Source organism: Falco peregrinus, chromosome 3, assembly GCF_023634155.1.
Source record: "Falco peregrinus isolate bFalPer1 chromosome 3, bFalPer1.pri, whole genome shotgun sequence".
Taxonomy (NCBI): domain Eukaryota; kingdom Metazoa; phylum Chordata; class Aves; order Falconiformes; family Falconidae; genus Falco; species Falco peregrinus.
In genome coordinates, this window is record NC_073723.1 from 46,397,155 (window position 1) to 46,414,854 (window position 17,700).

Here is a 17,700-nt window from a genome sequence, read left to right on the forward strand (position 1 = left end):
CAGCTCCCATGTGACCTGCATTTTTCCTGCTCTAGAAGAATTGATTTGATTTGACTTCCATTTATTTAAGTGCATGTTGACATCTCTTTATATGTTTCACTGTGCATGCACAGGCTTATAAGAGTTAGGGCAAAAGATGTGAGGCCTGCTGGCCTGTTGTTAGGAAATACTACATTATTAATCATTATTTTCCATTAAGCTGCATGTCTAATTTCAGTGTGTGAATACCTAATGACAGAGCCTTTTCTATGAATAGCTATTCTGAATACCGTCTTGATTCAGAACATGGGAACATAATAGATATGTTGCTGGATCAAGCCAGCGGCCATCCCGTATGCTGTCTTTAGCAGTGTCAGTAAAGGATGCTTTATAGGGAGAGTGCATAAGCCTGACCACTTTTTGTTGAGCTCCCCAGTCATCTACCGTCATGGGAGTAGGAGTGCTAGAGGCAGCATCTCTACCTTTTCTCTTTAGTGTTTGTTTTTGGACTTTTCCATAATTTGTACAATCCATTTATGAACCTGCTGATACTACTTGGCATGACAGTGTTTATGACGGCAGGTTTACAACCTGCTGTGTAAAAAGTAGATTACTAATGCACTGTAATTATCACCACCTCTAAGAAAGTAACACAGTAGCATCTTAAAGACAGACCAGAAGTTTGGTCTACCTTGGGCTTTAACAGCCCAGTACAAAATGATGATTCTTGTTTCAAGAAGCCTACTATGTATTTTAAGCATCCTTGAGCAGAAACTCAAAGTTACAGAAACCTTTGGACCAGAAAGTGCTGACTGCCTCTTTCAGTACCTTTTTTCAGTACTGTTGATTACTAAACCTGAACCTAGCATAGCGGTGTCAACCTTAGCTTTAAGTACATCCCTTTTTTGTCTTTGTGTTATGGTTTGTTTTTTTAGTAGACTATCCTGACCTCTGCTGAGCTGGTGGAAAGGAAGAAGTTCTGGAACCTAAAGATACTCTTAAAATGCTTAGCTAATACTTAACTTACTCTTCCCATGTCCTCTGGAGATGTGGGAAGAGGTGCTGGCCAGTAGGTATGTTCCTTGGAAAGCAGTTCCAGCTGCAGGGCTTCTTGCACTGTGGTCCCCCACTTTTCTGCAGCAACTAAGTGTATTTCGCAGCACATTTTCCCGTTAGGCTGTTTATGCTGCTGCACAGACTAATTCTAGACCTCTTAATGTTTTATAGTATTACACATAGGTTTTGATGTAATTTTTCTAACTGGTACATATAGCCTTATCATAAGAAAGTCTGTGCCCTGATAAGCCTGCTGCCTAAGACAGGACAACAGTCTGTTTCTGGATAAACTGGGGTCATTGCTGGTACAGTCTGAAGCGCTTGCTCATTTTCCTCTTGCTGAGGCTCAGCATTTCCCTTTCAAATCTTCAGAAAAAACCCCACTGTTTTCAGAATGCAGACAAATCTCAGATTAGACTTCACCTCCAAGGGAATGTAACAGACTGAATGCCATGGCAGCTTTAGCCAAGACCTGCCTGCTGACACAGTCAAAGGCATGGTCTCTTTACATTCGGCAATTGCCCTCAGCGTTATTCGTCCAAGCACCAAAGGACAAGCTTGCTTTGACACTTCAGCCAAGCTGCAGTGGCATGCAGCACTGTTCTCGCTGCACCAGGGACGTTGCCGTCCCGACTGCATTCAGCCCACCCTTTTTCTTTCGTGTTTCCTTCTTAACGTTAGGATTTTGGTGAGGCTCGTGGGATTGCATGCGCCCCCTCTAGTGGGTAGCTGATGCAAAAGCCAGGCTCCTGTCGGAAAATGCAGTGCTTTGGCTTCATCTTCTTGGGCGATGGTAGTTCTGTGTCTGCTAATGTGAGTGTTGGAGAATGAAATCTCATTATTTGATCCTGTGGGTTTGTTCCTTTAAAAGCCGAAGGCAAATGAAATGTGTAATGAAGCTTTGTATAGATGAAAAAAATACATGACACCAAGTAAATCCATGGGCAATAAATAGCTTAGTTCTAACAGAGAGCATTTGTATGTCTAGAAGTTTTGTAGCCGTGGGCAAATATGTTTGTATTAGTGTTCTCATGTGTAAATGAATTATTATATTTTTTAAGAAAAATGTTTCGTGTTCATCAGCAGATGCCTTTGATCATTATGAATGGAATTATTTGTATGACAGTTTGGAATTTAATTAAATTTTAAATGTGTTCATTTAAAATTTTGTATTGAATTTTGCAGTGACAGTCATCAAGAAGGGTGCCCAAAATTCCCATTGGAGAGTAAATAAGGGGAGAGTGAGTGCTTGAGGAACTGGTATTCTGAAATGCTGAGATGCCCAAGTGAAGTCCTATTGTCTAAGGGGCAGTAAGCATTTCACAGAGGCTGTTACTGTGCAGAAATAAAACACAAAATAGGAAGACACACTATCTGTTTTAAAAACTGATTTTGCTGAAGGTGGAAACAATATTAGATAACAGGGTGACATTTTAACTTCTTAGGCACATGATGGAGCAAAACATTGATCATTATTTTACAACAGGAATTAAATCTAAGAGTTTGTATTTTTTAGCTGGTTTATCTATGTGGAATGTGAAAAAGTTGTTGGCAGATAAACTTCAAAGCAGCTGTGCTTAGGATGTTGAAGCTCTGCAATGTTATCAGACCCAGCCACAGAGATTACATTTTAGCATTAGTGCTGGAAAAACGCATGTTTGAAATGCATATTACCTCTCAGGAGATAGTGCTGTCCCTCCCTCCCTTTCTCTCTCTCTTTCCCTCAGTCTGTTTTCCAACACTTTTCTCTTTCCCCTCTTGCCCCCATCTCCCTTCCCACCCTCCTCCTTCCCCTCCGTCCCCTCCCTTCCTTTCCAGCAACCTGCTGGTCTTTCTTCCAGTACTTTTCTCAAACGCCACTGCTGAAATCATGCTATGACACCTCACCAGAACAGACTTTGTGTTTACTATCCAGTGTCTGCTGCCTGATGTATATCCACGCATTAACTCCTACGGGCCCTGCTACCTTCTGGAAGAAGGCAACTGGGGGCTCATATTTTACTCTTTAGCATCCCTTTCGCTGCTGTCCCTAAGGTGATCCTCCAGCCACTTTTCTCTGCTGGACTTTCTCTATGTTTAACCTTTCCTGAAATAATTTCTACTCTTACTACTGACATTTGAGTGACTCATCTTGGGAGGTGATATGTGAGACAAGTGACATTAAGATAGTACAGTCAGCCAGTCAGACGTGTGTTTGGACAGCCTATGTCCATAATCATACTCCTGCCTTGGAAGAGAGGTGGCTGGTTGAGAGGCAGTGTTGGTGGGTTTCATTAGCTGATATTATTGCAGTTTCAAAGTGAGGGATTTGGTAAATCATCCTTAGCATTACTAGCACGGTTATTCACACCTTGATTGTAGATGCTTGGGAACTGGCTATGCATCACTTCCTCTACAGCTGATTTTTTTTTTCTCTTGAGTTTCCTGATGTTTACAATAGGAATGCACTTACATGCACACCCATAGGCATGCACATACATATATTCTCTTACGCGCGCGCGCGCGCGCGCACACACACACACGCGCGCTGAGGCTTTATTAATTGACATTAACTGCTGGTGTTTTTTTATTACAAAACGTATTTCTCTATTGGTCTATTTGCACTGCTTTGTTTTAGCTTCATCTAATGCACTGGAACTCCACACTGTACAGCAGCATTGATGAGGCAGTAGGGAAGAAGCACGGCATAGCTATTATTGCTTTGTTTGTGCAGGTAAGTTTCCTGTGTTGCACTTATTACCATGCTCTATCATTTGTCTGAGGAAATGAGTTCCTTTCCATTTTCTTTATTTTTTGATGATTTCATTAAATAAAACAACGTATGACTGCTGGTATTCTATTCAAAACATACTTCTCAGTCATCTTTTCTGTGTATGTGTTAAGTAATTTTTGTTCAAACAGGATATTTGAGGTATGTTAGTTAAAGAAGGGGATAGTTGGCCATCTCTCTGTGACTCTGGCTATAAGCAGACATCCAATCTCCATTTCTCATGAGGGCTGTCAGGAGGTCCAAGCACTTCACTATCTCTGTACGGTGTTTTTCTCCATTCCTGGCCAGGCCTGCTCTTCAGGGGTTGAGGAAATATACAGAGGAGAGGAGGAAAGAGGAAAAATAAAAGCCTACTATCCCATTGGCACAGCCAAAAACTGGTAGTAGAATTGTACTTTTCTGAACACAGGGATAAGTGTGTTTCTTCATACAGGACAAATGTGAGGTGGGGTCATATTAGCTTTTTCAGAGATGCCAGACTGAGTGTTACAAGTCTTGCCATAGACCCTCAGAAAAGCCTGCAATGAAGAGGCTTAAAGCTTCCTGGCAAGGTGTAATGCAAGCTGGGAAGTTAGCCCCATAATCTAATTGCTGTTGAAGGTTTTCCAAGGGCTACACTCTATAAAAAAGATTTTCAGTTTTAGTCCTCAAACACGAAATTCTCATCCTCCTCATGAGAAATGGCAAGCTGTTTTATTTAAATGGGTTTGGAGGAAGAGGTTTAGAGTTCATGCTTAGATCAAATGGTTTTTCTTTCACAGTGATATTATTAATTTGTCATATTTCATAACGAGTTTATGAGTGCCTTTGAGCTTTACCTCTGTTTGAATTTAAAGGTACATTGGTTACAGCTCCAGCACTCAGATAGAACTGCTAAAAATGGAAGTTAGAAAGTCTTCAGTTTTGTATCCTAGAGGGCTGTGTGATAATTGCTTATGTAAGTCACCTTCTAATTCCAGCAGAGGTAACCTTCGAGTTAGTTAGAAAGTTATATATAAGTTCTTATAAGTTTTCCATTTCTGGTCTCTCACCTTCACCAGAGCTCTTAAGCATACCAAAGGGCTTTTTCATTAGCTGAGAAAGGCATCATATAGTTACAACTGACCAAGGAAAAGTAGTATTTATGCTGTTTATTAAAGGAAGAGGGAGAGGAATTTGCTCCCCCCGCCCCGTTAAAGGCATGGAAATACAAAAGTTTTGCACCACAGTTCTCAAACACATTTTTAAGATCAGTGAAAATATTTTCACTGGTTTAAGCGAAAACCCTTGGTGATTATTAATTTAGAGACAGCATATTTGAAGTTATTTCTCTATCTTTTATGCGCTTTGAAAGTTTTAAATTGAAATCCCATTTTGAAACAAAAGGAAATCATCTTAAATTTCTAGAAATAACAAAGTACCTTTTGCTGACATTTGGTTGTTTCCTTCCAGTGACAACTGTGCCATTCCATTCCAAGAGAAACAAAAAGTAAACAAATTTTTCATGGTCTAGCTCTCCCATTCTCACTCATGTCCACTTTGTTCCTCACATTGTACGTGTGCACGTTGGCAAAGAAATCAAGTGGAAGGCTGTTCTGAGTCTTCCTGTTTTGACAGTGGTGTTCTGAAGGTAAAAGGTAGGGTCCTAGAATGGGTGATTCAGATCAGGAGCAGCTGAAATCAGTGTGCAGAGTGAACAATGTTCATAGAAAATATGAATCTGTTATGTAAACAGTGAATTTCTTTTGGAAGCCCCATCTTCTGTGCCTCAAAAGTGTTCAGTAAGGGCAGTGTTGCAGCAGGCTGCTGGAAGCCTGACTTTTGCTTCCAGAGACACCGTGAGGGAGGGGAACTGCCATTCTGCTTTCTGCAGGCAGGGAAAAACTCTTCTGAGCTTCAGAGATACCTTGAGCCAGATTTGTAGCATTGTGGGAACAAATTCAAAAAGTGTCTGTTGTGCTTGTTTACTCTGTTCCTTTCTGTGTAATTTTCTGACAACAACTGGTAAGGACAAACTGTATCCTTGGCTTTTTTATGTCATTGTGCTGCATGATTTGGACTCCATATGCAGTATATGCTGCAAAACGGGGTTAGTAAAAACTTACCAGACTTAACTGTGACTCTTGTTCTGTGAGTGTCTATCTCTGTTTTAAAGTTATTTGCACCTTTTTTACTTTTGACTGATGGCTTTCTAGTGATTTAATTGTTTAGAATTGCCATGTTTGTATTTGGTTAACATAAGGTTGTGTAGATTAATTAAAAACGGCTACGGAACTTACTGTTCTGGTTGCCCTCTATCTTGCCTCACAGTTTCTGAAATAGAAAAATACTGAAACTCGCCTTTGCTTGCTGTATTTCAGATAGGAAAAGAGCATGTAGGCCTAAAGGCTGTAACTGAAATTCTCCAGGACATCCAGTACAAGGTAAGGCATTGCCTGAAGAAATGCTTCCTTCACTGACCAGAGAGAGGAAGTGAGAGATGGGTCTGTATGAAGCCAAGAGAAGGGTTTTGGATATGTCTGTAGTAAACCATATGTGAAAACCATCATTTGGTGGCCTTACACCAGAACCTCAACATTTTACAGTATTCAGATAACATACAGTTGCTGTAGTTACTTCCTTTTCTGGTGGCCGCAAAATCTGATCTCCTGTACCGATAGCTGATTGCAAATACTACGTTTTCAGTGATTATCATTAAGTCAGTGTGAATGCAAGTACTGCAGTATGCTTAGTGAACACTGGCCGCAGTATCTCCAGACTTATCTGGTTTTAATTTGTAGAGGAAAAAAAGAGGTGAACTGAGTTCCCATAGTAACTTGCAGTGGGAAACTGGCAAATCCATAATGCTGTCTTGTCGGGTGGATTATGTGTGGGGATCCTGAAGGGTGGATAATAACCTAGTAGGACTGAGGAGATAGGAGTGCTCTCCAGAATGTTGATACTATCTTAAGTGACCTTGGGCAAGTTACTTCCATCTCTCTGCTTCATGGTCTCCGTCTGTAACATAGAAATAATCATACTTATTTTTGATTTTAAAGGATTTTGAGATGTATTAATGGGATGTTCTGTATTGGTCTGGAGAGATTAGCCATTCACTTCAGTGGATGCTGAAGCATAGAAAAATTAGAAGCTGTTATTAGAAGGGAACTGAAAATATCCTTTTAGTCAAATAATATATGGTAAACTTCAGTCATGATGTTTTAATATTACCAATACTCATTGTTTATGAAGGTGTCGGAGAAAAAATAGTGTATGGAACTCTGTATACAGTTTCATTACTGAAAGGACAGCCAAGTAGAGGAAGGTCATGAAAGGCCTTGTCAGTATGTATGTTATGCCAATGACTTTCACAGGGTCAGCATCGAACATACTTTTGGCATTCATGAAATTTTATTGCATTAAATGTGTGGAACTGGCTTTATTTATTAACTGTTATCCATGTCAGCCAAGGAAAAGCTCACTTTGGCCCTTGTTTTTCAAACTCCTTTTGTATGGAACCTGTGAATTTCATGTAGAGAATTTCAAGGCTGGGACCTGGAAGGAGCCCAGGTACTAAAGGCAGAAAGTTGACAAATTGCTGAGATAACCTGAGAAGTAAAATATAAAATACAATAAAAAAAACATGTTTGTGTAGCTGCAAGAACAAATGCAATGATCATTAAATGGGGGCTATTAATGAGGTTGATTTGTGCAGAAATTCAAGGCTTAGTGTTACAAGAACACACAGTGTATTTTACCTCTCCATTCATCAGCATTTTAATAAGAAACTAGAGATGAGATTGATTTGTATTCATTTTTTCAGGGAAAGTCCAAAACAATACCCTGTTTTAATCCCAACTCTTTATTACCAGGTAGGTGCCTTTGCTTTCTTTTGTGTGTGTGGATTACTAGCTAATTGCAGAGGCTGAGACAATCTTGATCTAAAGCATAGCCTAATTGCAAGCCGGAGAGCGAGTCCTGTAAGGTGTTAATGCATTTTTGCACCTAGTGGTGCTAACAGGGGTAGGGATGAAGAAGTCTCTTTGGAACTTACCTTCGTCCTGTGAGTGGGATGTGATACTGTGGTCCATGCACTGCTGGCAGCGCTGTGGCTAGTTTTCTTGATTATTTATCATCCTACTTAGAGAGGGAGCTGTGTGTACTCCTTTCTCTACTTTGGCATAAAATACGAAGCATAAGGTTACCCACATACCACGGTAGCATTTTGGCAGCATCAAAAGACAATACCATAATGCAATGACAGTTATATGTATAGCATACATAGGAGTAGTGACAAAGGGAGGCAGATTCTAATTCATATAGCTAAAAGAACAACCACTTCCTCTACCTTGTCTTGAAAAAAAATGTGACTTAAAAAAATGCATTTCTGCAAGACAGATGTTTCTGCAAGGAATCCTGCTGAGCTAAATTCCATTTCATAGTGGCAAGAGCTCTAATTTTCCAAAGTAATCCAGGTCTACATTAAACTATATTAGTTACATCAAAAGAATATTGTTTAGGTTGCAAAGTCAAGTGCTCAACAATTAGGAATTGCAGGAATTAAGGCCGCCTGTGCCCCTTCATGCATATGCATTATTAAACATCTTTTAACTTTGTGACCATAAGTTATTTTTTACAGGACCCCTGCCTCACAGTTCCTGTTTGATGCTGATCAAGTCACAAACCCCAAAATTTTCATAAGTCATCTCTAACTGTGTGTTCCTCATTTTCTAGGTGCCCGACTTGAGATCATGGGGTCTGATTTGCAGAAGTGCTGAGTGCTTACACCTCCAACTGAAGTCAATGGGAGCAGTGCTCTGACTGCATTAAGTGCTATAGAAAGTTAACCACTCTGAGAAATCAGGTTCTAAGCATCTCGTATCAAACACCTCAAATGAATAGATGCATTTGACCTTAACTTCTCTGTGCCTCAGCTCCCCAGCTTTAAAATGTGGGGTTAATGTATCCTTCCTCACCACACTGGGTTGCTGGAAGGAGAACTTAATTCATGTCTGTGAAGCACTCTGACACTGAAGGAATGAGTGCATTAGAAATAGGAAAAAATGAGAAAAAGTGGTCCTTCCTAACAAGAAGGATTTGAATAGCATGGGAAAAAGAAGACCAAGGGCCACACATTGTGCTAAGAAATCCAAATGTTATTGGATGCTTTTCAAAATGAAATCATTACTTTGCAAGTAAATGATGAGAAGTTCTCTAGAAAAGACATACATAATCATGTAACAAGACAGGATCACAATGCATGCATGCACAGGACAGGCTGAATTAATTCTTGCAGTTCTTAACTTTTGAGTGTTTGATAATGCAACTTGCTTTCAATGGATTTGCTATGTAATTCCCTAACTGAGAAAGAAAGTTACACCAACAAGACAAAATCCATTCACTGACAATCACAGGCTTTATTAGCAAGATTTAATTCTACTGATATTCCTCTGAGCTAGTAGTGAAATAGAAGTAACAGGTTAGGTCAGCCAAGCAAGTTTACTTGTTTCCAGTCTCCCATTCTGTCCTTGTCATGCTAGTCACAACTTTCCCCCTAGTTCTCCCTGCCATGATTAACCACTCATTGTCTCCAGTTCCTCTCTAGGTTTGTTTCTTGTTCCCTCTTTTATAGTCAGGCAGTTTCCTCTCTGTACTTCTCAAGCTGTGTCAGGAAGTCGTTTGTGAGTATGGCCTACAGCAGTAAATGAAAGCCCTGTGTAGTCTCACTTTACGAAGTGTGGTGTGACTGGAATCTTTGAGGAATTAAAATAATTAAAATAAAGTGTGTTGTATGTAGAGTTAAAAAAACTCTGCTTGGACAAACCATTGTACATTTTCTTGAGAGACAACTGTTTATTCTAACAGTTATTCATAAACCTATTAGTTTATAAACTTACGAAGAAGTTTACTTTTAAATAAACTTTGATTTTTTTTCTCCTGTGAAATTCAACCCACTTTTCCAAAGCTAGGAGGCACCAGTGCATCTCAAAAAACACGTCACCAGACTTGAGAACTGAAGAGTTTGGCTTGAGCTGTTTTCAATGAATTTTTCTAAAAAATGAAAATAAATTAATCCTTGAGACGTACCCTAAATCTAAAAGTTGGTTAAAATTTGATTACAGCAGCTCCTCTGCCTTCAATATGGGATGTCTCTTGTAGCTTCTGATACTAACAGGAGTTCTCTCCCACCATATTATTTATTTTCTGTGTTAGTTTAAGGAGTTGTGCATATGTTATTTTTCACAGCTATAAAGTGGTATTTTCAACTTTAAAAGACTCATCTACAGGGGGAAGTTACTGTAATATAATGACCAGAAGCTCGTGTATGTTCCCATAAGAAAGTCGTGACCAGTGCTTGGCAGGTTATAAATTCACACCTTAGCTTACTGCATATTAACTTCATCATATCAGCAAGCCCGTGGCTATCATAAGCTGTCTTAATTGAAGACCACAATTATTTTCCTTAATGCAATTAAAATTCCACATTCCTTTTCATTTCAGATCCTCTGTTGCGTGACTACTGGGTGTATGAGGGCTCTCTAACCATTCCACCCTGCAGTGAAGGTGTCACCTGGATATTATTCCGTTATCCTTTGACTGTGTCCCAAGTGCAGGTAACAGCTGTGCTTAAAGTGACCTTGGAATATGGTTATGAGCTAAAGGTTATAGCGTGCAAATACATATATCAGGACATTATATCTGTTCTCCTTGAAGATCCCATTAGATCAGTACATGGCTTTTCAAGTAAAGGTTAAGCCTTTTGAGTCACTGAAAGCAATGCAAAGGTCAGAGATGAAAAACCTTGTTATCATTTATCATCTGCATTTAAAATAATTCTTTATTTAAGTGAAAGAAAAAGAAAGAAAGAAGTCAATGGGCAAAAGAAATTCATTTCTTTGTAATTGTAAGCTTTCAAATATCACTGCTTTTTGATGTTAAAGGAACAAAAAAGCACAGGGAGACACTATGTCCTGGAGAATGAAAAATGTTAACATAATACAGACTACCTAGATGGCATTGAACTATATTTAACTTACCTTGCTCTTTTTTAAGTATTTTATAATGTCAAATAGAAACTACCTATTTAAATTTGATTTCACAGCTATCTATTGTAAGGTGATTTTTTTTTTTAATTATATCTAACAGTCATGTGAGCGTTTCCATGGAAAACATTGCAAATCTGTGAAAACAATGAAAACTCCTGATGAGTATCCTCCCACAGTCTGTAAAACCCAGCTGGAGGAATACGGGTTTAATTTAAGTGAAACTATCTAGAATCCTTGAAGGTGAATGTGTTAATTTTCATTGCCTGCTCTGAAGCACGTGCAGACAGAAGGGAAAAAAGTATAAAAGGTGATAAATTCAGGTTTAAATTATTTCAGCTTTAATAATCTAACATTTTTCTAGTAATCCCAGCACAGTATTTGAACAGTTTTAACAATTTGAAGTTGGCAGTATTTCTTTTCATATGAAAACTGAATTCTAGTTCTAATCATATTTTAAAAGCAATAACTCCCAATAAAGTTATTTCTATGGTAGCTGCAACTTAAATGTATCCCATCATGAATCTGGTATTTACTTACGAAATGACAGATCTCATGGCTGCTTACTGCTGAGTAAATGGAAACAGATCTCTGCTGGCATTATTAGTTTCAGAATAACTTTTAAAGACAGAGTGCATTTTGTAACTTGGCAGCTAATTGTCCAGATGTGATATAGATAGGTAAGAGGACTTAATCAGCAGTATAAAGACCATAGCTATTACACTGAGACATTGTAGGATATGTTATTTTGTGCTAGTTGCAGATTTCATAGTGTCTATTCCCTTTTAATCCAGTCAATGTACAAAGCCATCCGTATGCGGTGGGAGACAGTGAGAGGGTGAATGAAAGAAGAAGAAAAAGCAGAGAAATGCAACTTTAGTTAACATTAAAACTCATTTACCATAGCAAACAAGATGTTGGAATGTGATGTGACAGGGATAAGTCTCCGGAAGAGAATAGTGTGCCTGGGGAAAAATGTGACCCATAGTGCCTAGGGATAGGAGTGTGATTCATCACCATGGCCTTCTGTAGGTGAAGGGTAGCTGGTTTGAGTTGCTGCGTTACTTTGATTGGTATAAACCAAATCCAACAAGAACATTGCAGTGATGAAGGACATGCACAGGACATGGAGGGGCTTTTTCCCTGCCTTTGACACAGTATGCAGGTGAGATGCGGCACTGCAGCAGAGTGAGAGACTGGAATGGACTTAGGCCAGGTATGATACTTGGTACTTGTTGTAGATCAGCATCAATTAGAAAAAAAGTCCTCACTGGTAGTTACGAATGCAGCAGCATTAAAGGCAAGGTTGTGCATAAAAGACTTACGAAGAACATGAAGGACTTTTGCCAAGGTGGGATAACTATTTTACTTGCATCACATACTGCTTTCAGGTGTCAGTTGGGAATAAATACGGGGAGAGGTAAATGAGAGATGGTGAATCTGAGATTCTGAACTCAAAAGGACAGGGAGTTTTCCAGAATGCCCCAGATAAGATTTTGGAGGTGCCAGAATATTTTGCTATAGCCTAGACATCCAAGTTTTTAACGTGTAATTGGCATTTTGGCTGCAATTAAGTATCTGGCCTCTTTGTGCATGTGGGCATGAGTGCCTATGAGATTCTGTTTAAGGAGAGAAATGTGGAGAGAAATGATTTGTCTTTGGAAAATAAGAGGATGTGGTATAGCATAGACCATTCTGAATCATCCATGGAAGGCTGGTAAAGGCATTTAATTTTATTAAGCCTGCTTGTAGTGTTAAAGCGTAGATTTCAGTGCAAATTCATTTCTGATGGATTTAAATACATTATTTTAACATGTGTCATTAACTCACAGAATTTTCTTCTGTGGGATACTAATGAACACAGCATATGGAACTTCAAGTGATAAACTAGTAGCATCTGTGGTTATAGCCTGTAAGAGACAAATTCAAGGCTTTCTATTTTCATTTTTCAGGCCATAAAATAATCAACTTCTGAGTGTCAGTAAGTAGTCAACAAGTAACAATAAGTTACAACAAGTCTGATATACAATAGGTTTTATTGCCTTCCTCTGATGAAGCTAGTTAATATATTTGAGACAAGATGCTTATTCACGTTCTCATTTTCTGTAATTAACATAGCAATATTGATTAACAAACTGTGAATCATAAGGGGAAAAATGAATAAAATTGCAATTCTAGTTTGTGGTTACATCTATATATTTTTAGATTTGCTTATTTTGAAACAATGGAGAAGCAACTAATTTGTCGTAGGCATAACAGGCTGGCCATTTCTAAGTAGAACACCTTTTTCTGTTTCTCCTGAAGTCATTTATAGCCAGTAAAGTTCAACTGATGAGTTGATTTGCTACTGATCTAAGTCAGTGTTAAGTGAGAGGAGATTTCGTCTCCATATGCATCTCACTTAAGCAGCTGGGATCTGAGTGCGTTGGTTATACGAGTAGCAAAAGAACACGCCAGGACTGCAGCACCAGGATGTGCTTTCCTGGAGTCCAGTGCTCTTTCCTCAATGGAAGTAATTTTCTTTGACGTGAGGCTTCAATTCCATCAGAGAGCTAGTTCCTTCACGAGTCTTTCTGTGCAGTCTGGATAAAGCGTGCAGGTGACTCTTCTCCCCTGGAGAATAAAGGCTTTGCAAATCTGGTTCTTGGAGTTTTATTACTGACCTCTGTGGAAAGGAGCTTGTCTGGAAAGATGCACCCTGCAGTGCTCTTTTTGCATATTCCTGCCCCCTTTTGGTGTTTTTTTTTTTTTTGTTTGTTTGTTTGGTTTTTTTTTTTTATCATCCACACTTGTCTTATGTTGAAATATACAGCCCAGAAAGAACTATGTTGACTGCTTTGTGAGACATCTCACTCATGCACATACACTGCTGAAATGCAATGGGAGAAAACAGGAAACTCCCTCCTATTAGGCCAGCAAAGAGCAGGAAATAATTGAAAAAGACTTCCTCGTGCTTCCCTCTACTTTCTTTTGAAAAAAACTGAGATCTGTGAATAATGTGTTTTGTGGTTCACTGAAGCCCACAACAAGTACATTGTCTAGGCCACTCAGAGCAGGGATTTTAAACAATGATGCAGCAAGGAGCTGTTGTTCTGCTATACTCATTGTCATAGTTAACTAGTTTTGTATTGAATGGCAAGGTCTCTAGTCCTTTTGTCTACCTCATTCAAAATCAAGACCTCCTAAAGGACAGAAATAGTAACTAGCGTATGGAGCTGGAGTGGGAATTGTGCAAAAATTATGTCATCTGTGAAATAAAGCACTCTGAGAGGTTCACGGTATTCTGTTCTCTGGGAAGCAGGTCTGTGTTCTTGGAAGGTGTCATGGAAGCTTGTGAAATTTTCAAGCAGAAGGATAATGCTTCTATGCCTCATATAGAAGAAGTGTTTGTAGAAAACACAAAAGTCTTTGTTTTGTGTGTTCTATTCAGCAAATACTTAAGTGAAACAGAAGAAAGCAGTGTTCAGGATCTGAGTACAAGGAAGTGGTAAAAGCATTCTTGCGAAATTCTACAAAATATAAACTCGGTTCTTTCATTCAGTGGAAATGTGGCCGATAACATTGCAGATTTACCCCTTCACTGGTTAGAATTTGATCTGGAATTTCGGTGTGTGCCGGCCTAGGTCATTCTTAGTGTCTTCTGGGCGTGAGAAAAACTTTTATAAGTGGCTATCCCCATTGAAAGTATGTGAGTATTCAAAGGGTGCTTAGCTGTGTGCCACTGAAATATCTGTTTCCTCAGCAGTCCCACATGGTAGACTTCACACTTGTGAGGTGTTGGGAAGAGATAGTAAGTGGTTCCGTATGAGATGAAAGATGATGAGTATTGCCTTATCACATAGAAATATAATAGGGGAAGTAGTGTCAGCACAGCTAGTGTGCTGTTCTGACAGAAGCATTTCTCAAGAGTGAAGCAGACCACAATGTGTGTAAAGGGTCTTTGTCATGGTGGTCTGAACCATGGTATGAAGGACTGAAAAAGGAGCCTGGTGATCTCAGAAGAGATTCCCCCTTGGAGCAGGGCTACAATTCTTGACTTCCCTGAAGAGCAAAGAGCAGACATGGGGATCAGGTCACTCCTGCTTTTCTGACTGCAGAAACTGGAAGCTGCTTTGAGAGGAGTACCTCCTGGAGAAAGATTTCACTGTGGGATTGGGGCAGAGCATTTGTAGTTATAGCAGGAGACAGCTCACAAATGTCAGCTTTGCAGAGAGTCTGCTCTCCCTTTCCTTCATCTGTGTTTGTTTGAAGTCTCTTACTCTCAAAAGATCAAACAAAACCCATGTTCTTGTAAAATGCTCCTTCCTAAACTACAATTATTTCAGACTTTACAGGGTTGATGCAGATGGTGAAAGAAGCTACCTTTACAAAACCCATTCGGTGATTTACCAGCACTTGACTCCTGAAGACTTTTTCAGTTCCAAGCCTGTAGTGGGTTTGTTTTCAGCTTGCTTTAAACAAACAAAATCTTCCAAAACAGGATTCTTCTTCTAAAAGCACCTTCAAGGAGCTTTACAGTTCATTCTGCTTTTCATTTTTGGAGTCTTAAGCTGTTGCCTTATATCTTAGCTGCAAGAAGCTGAGTGTTGATTTCTAAGCACAGTTTTTTTGAGGAAAAGAAAGCAAAGCAGAGCTAGCCTCTAAATCAAATAAATAAGTCTGTATCAATTCTGCTGTAGAGTGGAAAACAACAGTGAAGGCAGTAGTCTTCCAGGTTGCAGTAAGAAAGTATTCTCTGCAGGCAGTATAAGAATAAAAATGCCATTACGTGCTGTTTAGTACCTCACTTCTTTTAATTCTGCAATCACACTTGCATTCTCTCTATAATCCTTCATAGGGTGTTTTTCATGAAGAAATTAACTCTATAATCTCTTGGATGATAAAATGATTAAATACTTAAGGGTCCGTTTTGCTTTCTGTGTAGCTTCAGTTTCATGTTACAGCTGAACTGGGTAGTGAGGCATCAGAGGGTCAGCACAAGTACAAAGGCTCAGGCTAGGGGATCAGCCTTCTAGTAGGTTTGCTGTATTCAGCTAAGGTAGCTTGTCAATATGCCAAAGCAAAAGCAAACACAATTTTTTCAGTAGTTGTAACTACTTATTTTAAATACCAGACTCTTAAAAATGGCATTGTTGAGTGATAAGATGTAATATTGCAGAGATATGCATTGATTTTCTTAGTTTTTTTGTCGCTCAGAGCTTGATGCTGATACCAGCAATGGAGATGGAAGCTGCTCACATTCTTCCCTAGACCAGATTAGATTTAGAAAAAATTGAAAAAGAGTCTATAAACCAGAAATACATTTGTTTTGGACTAATTTAAATGTTTTGTGTTAATTTTTGACTGTATTCGGTTTTCTAAGTATACTTAGCACCTACATCTACAGAACTTCTGAAGCGGTATTTTGTTTTGATTGGAAAAAACCATATTTTTCCATATAAAATGTCGACAGACTTCCTCTAAAGCTGAGTCTGTTCAGAATTCTCCTGGTTTAGAAAATAATTTCTATTTAAATGAAGCAAAAATTTCAGGCAATAAATAAATCACTGGATGAAAGTCAAAATAATTTATTGTCGACCAAGTTATTCCTGAAATGCACTTCTTTGAAGACCAGAGTGATTACTCTCATGTCACAACTGTAAAGGTGATTCATAGGGTTTAATCTGCAATGGCTAAGAAGGTTACAGATCCAAAAAGAAGTTACGAAAAAGCAAAGGTTGTTTGCCAAACCATGTGCATAAAAGTTCTTACATTTTTCTATATGTTAAATGCTTTGACAGTGCTGACAGCTATTTAGAAACATTATTAATGGTATATATTGACCTTAGTATATGATACCTGACAGTCTCAAGTTTCAAAGCTGCAGAAGTGGCTGGACAAGGCTGATTTTGATCATAACTCCATAGAGAAGTATGTGTCTCAGCTTCTTCATGTCTGTTTTTCTGCCTTTCAGATAGAGGAGTTTCGTAGACTGAGGACACATGTTAAAGGTGCTGAACTTTTAGAGGGCTGTGATGGAATCCTAGGAGATAACTTCAGACCAACTCAGCCACTTAGCGATAGAATCATCAGGGCTGCATTTCAGTAGCAGAAGAGGAAGAACAGCAAAAATAATCCTTTATTCAAGTAAGTAAAAGCTTAGCAGAAAATTCAAAATATTGAAATAATTTTCATAGGGGAGTTTTTGTTAAAGGAGAAAACTCATTGAGTTCATTTCAGCTAATGTTATTGTATAGTATCAACAACTGTGAATTTTGACATTACTGTTTTATTTTATCCTGTAGTAAAATAGTTTGGTTACTATTGGTTCTTTAGTGGCTGGAATAGTTTGGTTACTATTAGGTTCTTTACTGGCTGGAATCTAATATACGATTTACTGAATTGAAATATTCGTATTGGTGTCAGTAGGCAGTGGATCTTGCACAATTACTTACAGCTTTAAATTTCAGCTAATGCAGTGAGAAACAGCACAGTATGTCTAGGCTACATGGTAGATTTTCTTCACTGGTTGATTTCTTTCCATGTTTTTAGAACACCAGTCATTGCTGAATCTTTATAGTGTTATCTGTTAAAAAAAAGGGTAGTAGTTCTGGAAGGAGGCCTATAATTCTCAAAGCAGGCCTGTTGATCTTTTTTTTTTGGATCCTTTCTCCCTGCTTTACAATGCTGTTCGTTCCCAGCAAGACTGAATCTCGGGCAAAACCAGTGCAGATACAAGAGGAAACTAATTAACTTCTGTCATGGCTAATTTTTCATATTTCATTCATTGAAATAGTTGCTGCTTCTTGTCCTCAGTGATGTTTTCAGCCTTCATTGGCTCACAGAGCAAGAATTTAAGGATGTCATTGGATTCAGTGCTTAAGAGCTAATACACATGTGAACCTGCATTATCCC

General features: G+C 38.8%; 1 protein-coding gene across 2 annotated transcripts in view; it reads left to right on the forward strand.

Moving 5' to 3' along the window:
- Positions 1–17,700, forward strand: part of CA8 (carbonic anhydrase 8) — a 46,895-nt gene that overhangs the window by 20,175 nt on the left and 9,020 nt on the right. The window contains exons 4-8 of one of the 2 annotated variants that reach the window (XM_055799996.1): positions 3,653–3,748; positions 6,145–6,207; positions 7,587–7,635; positions 10,265–10,377; positions 16,760–16,932. In XM_055799996.1, coding sequence (XP_055655971.1) covers positions 3,653–3,748; positions 6,145–6,207; positions 7,587–7,635; positions 10,265–10,377; positions 16,760–16,894 — 456 coding nt within the window. In that variant the 3' untranslated portion in view covers positions 16,895–16,932. The remainder of the gene's footprint in view (positions 1–3,652; positions 3,749–6,144; positions 6,208–7,586; positions 7,636–10,264; positions 10,378–16,759; positions 16,933–17,700) is intronic. The other variant, XM_055799997.1, reaches the window with a different exon arrangement.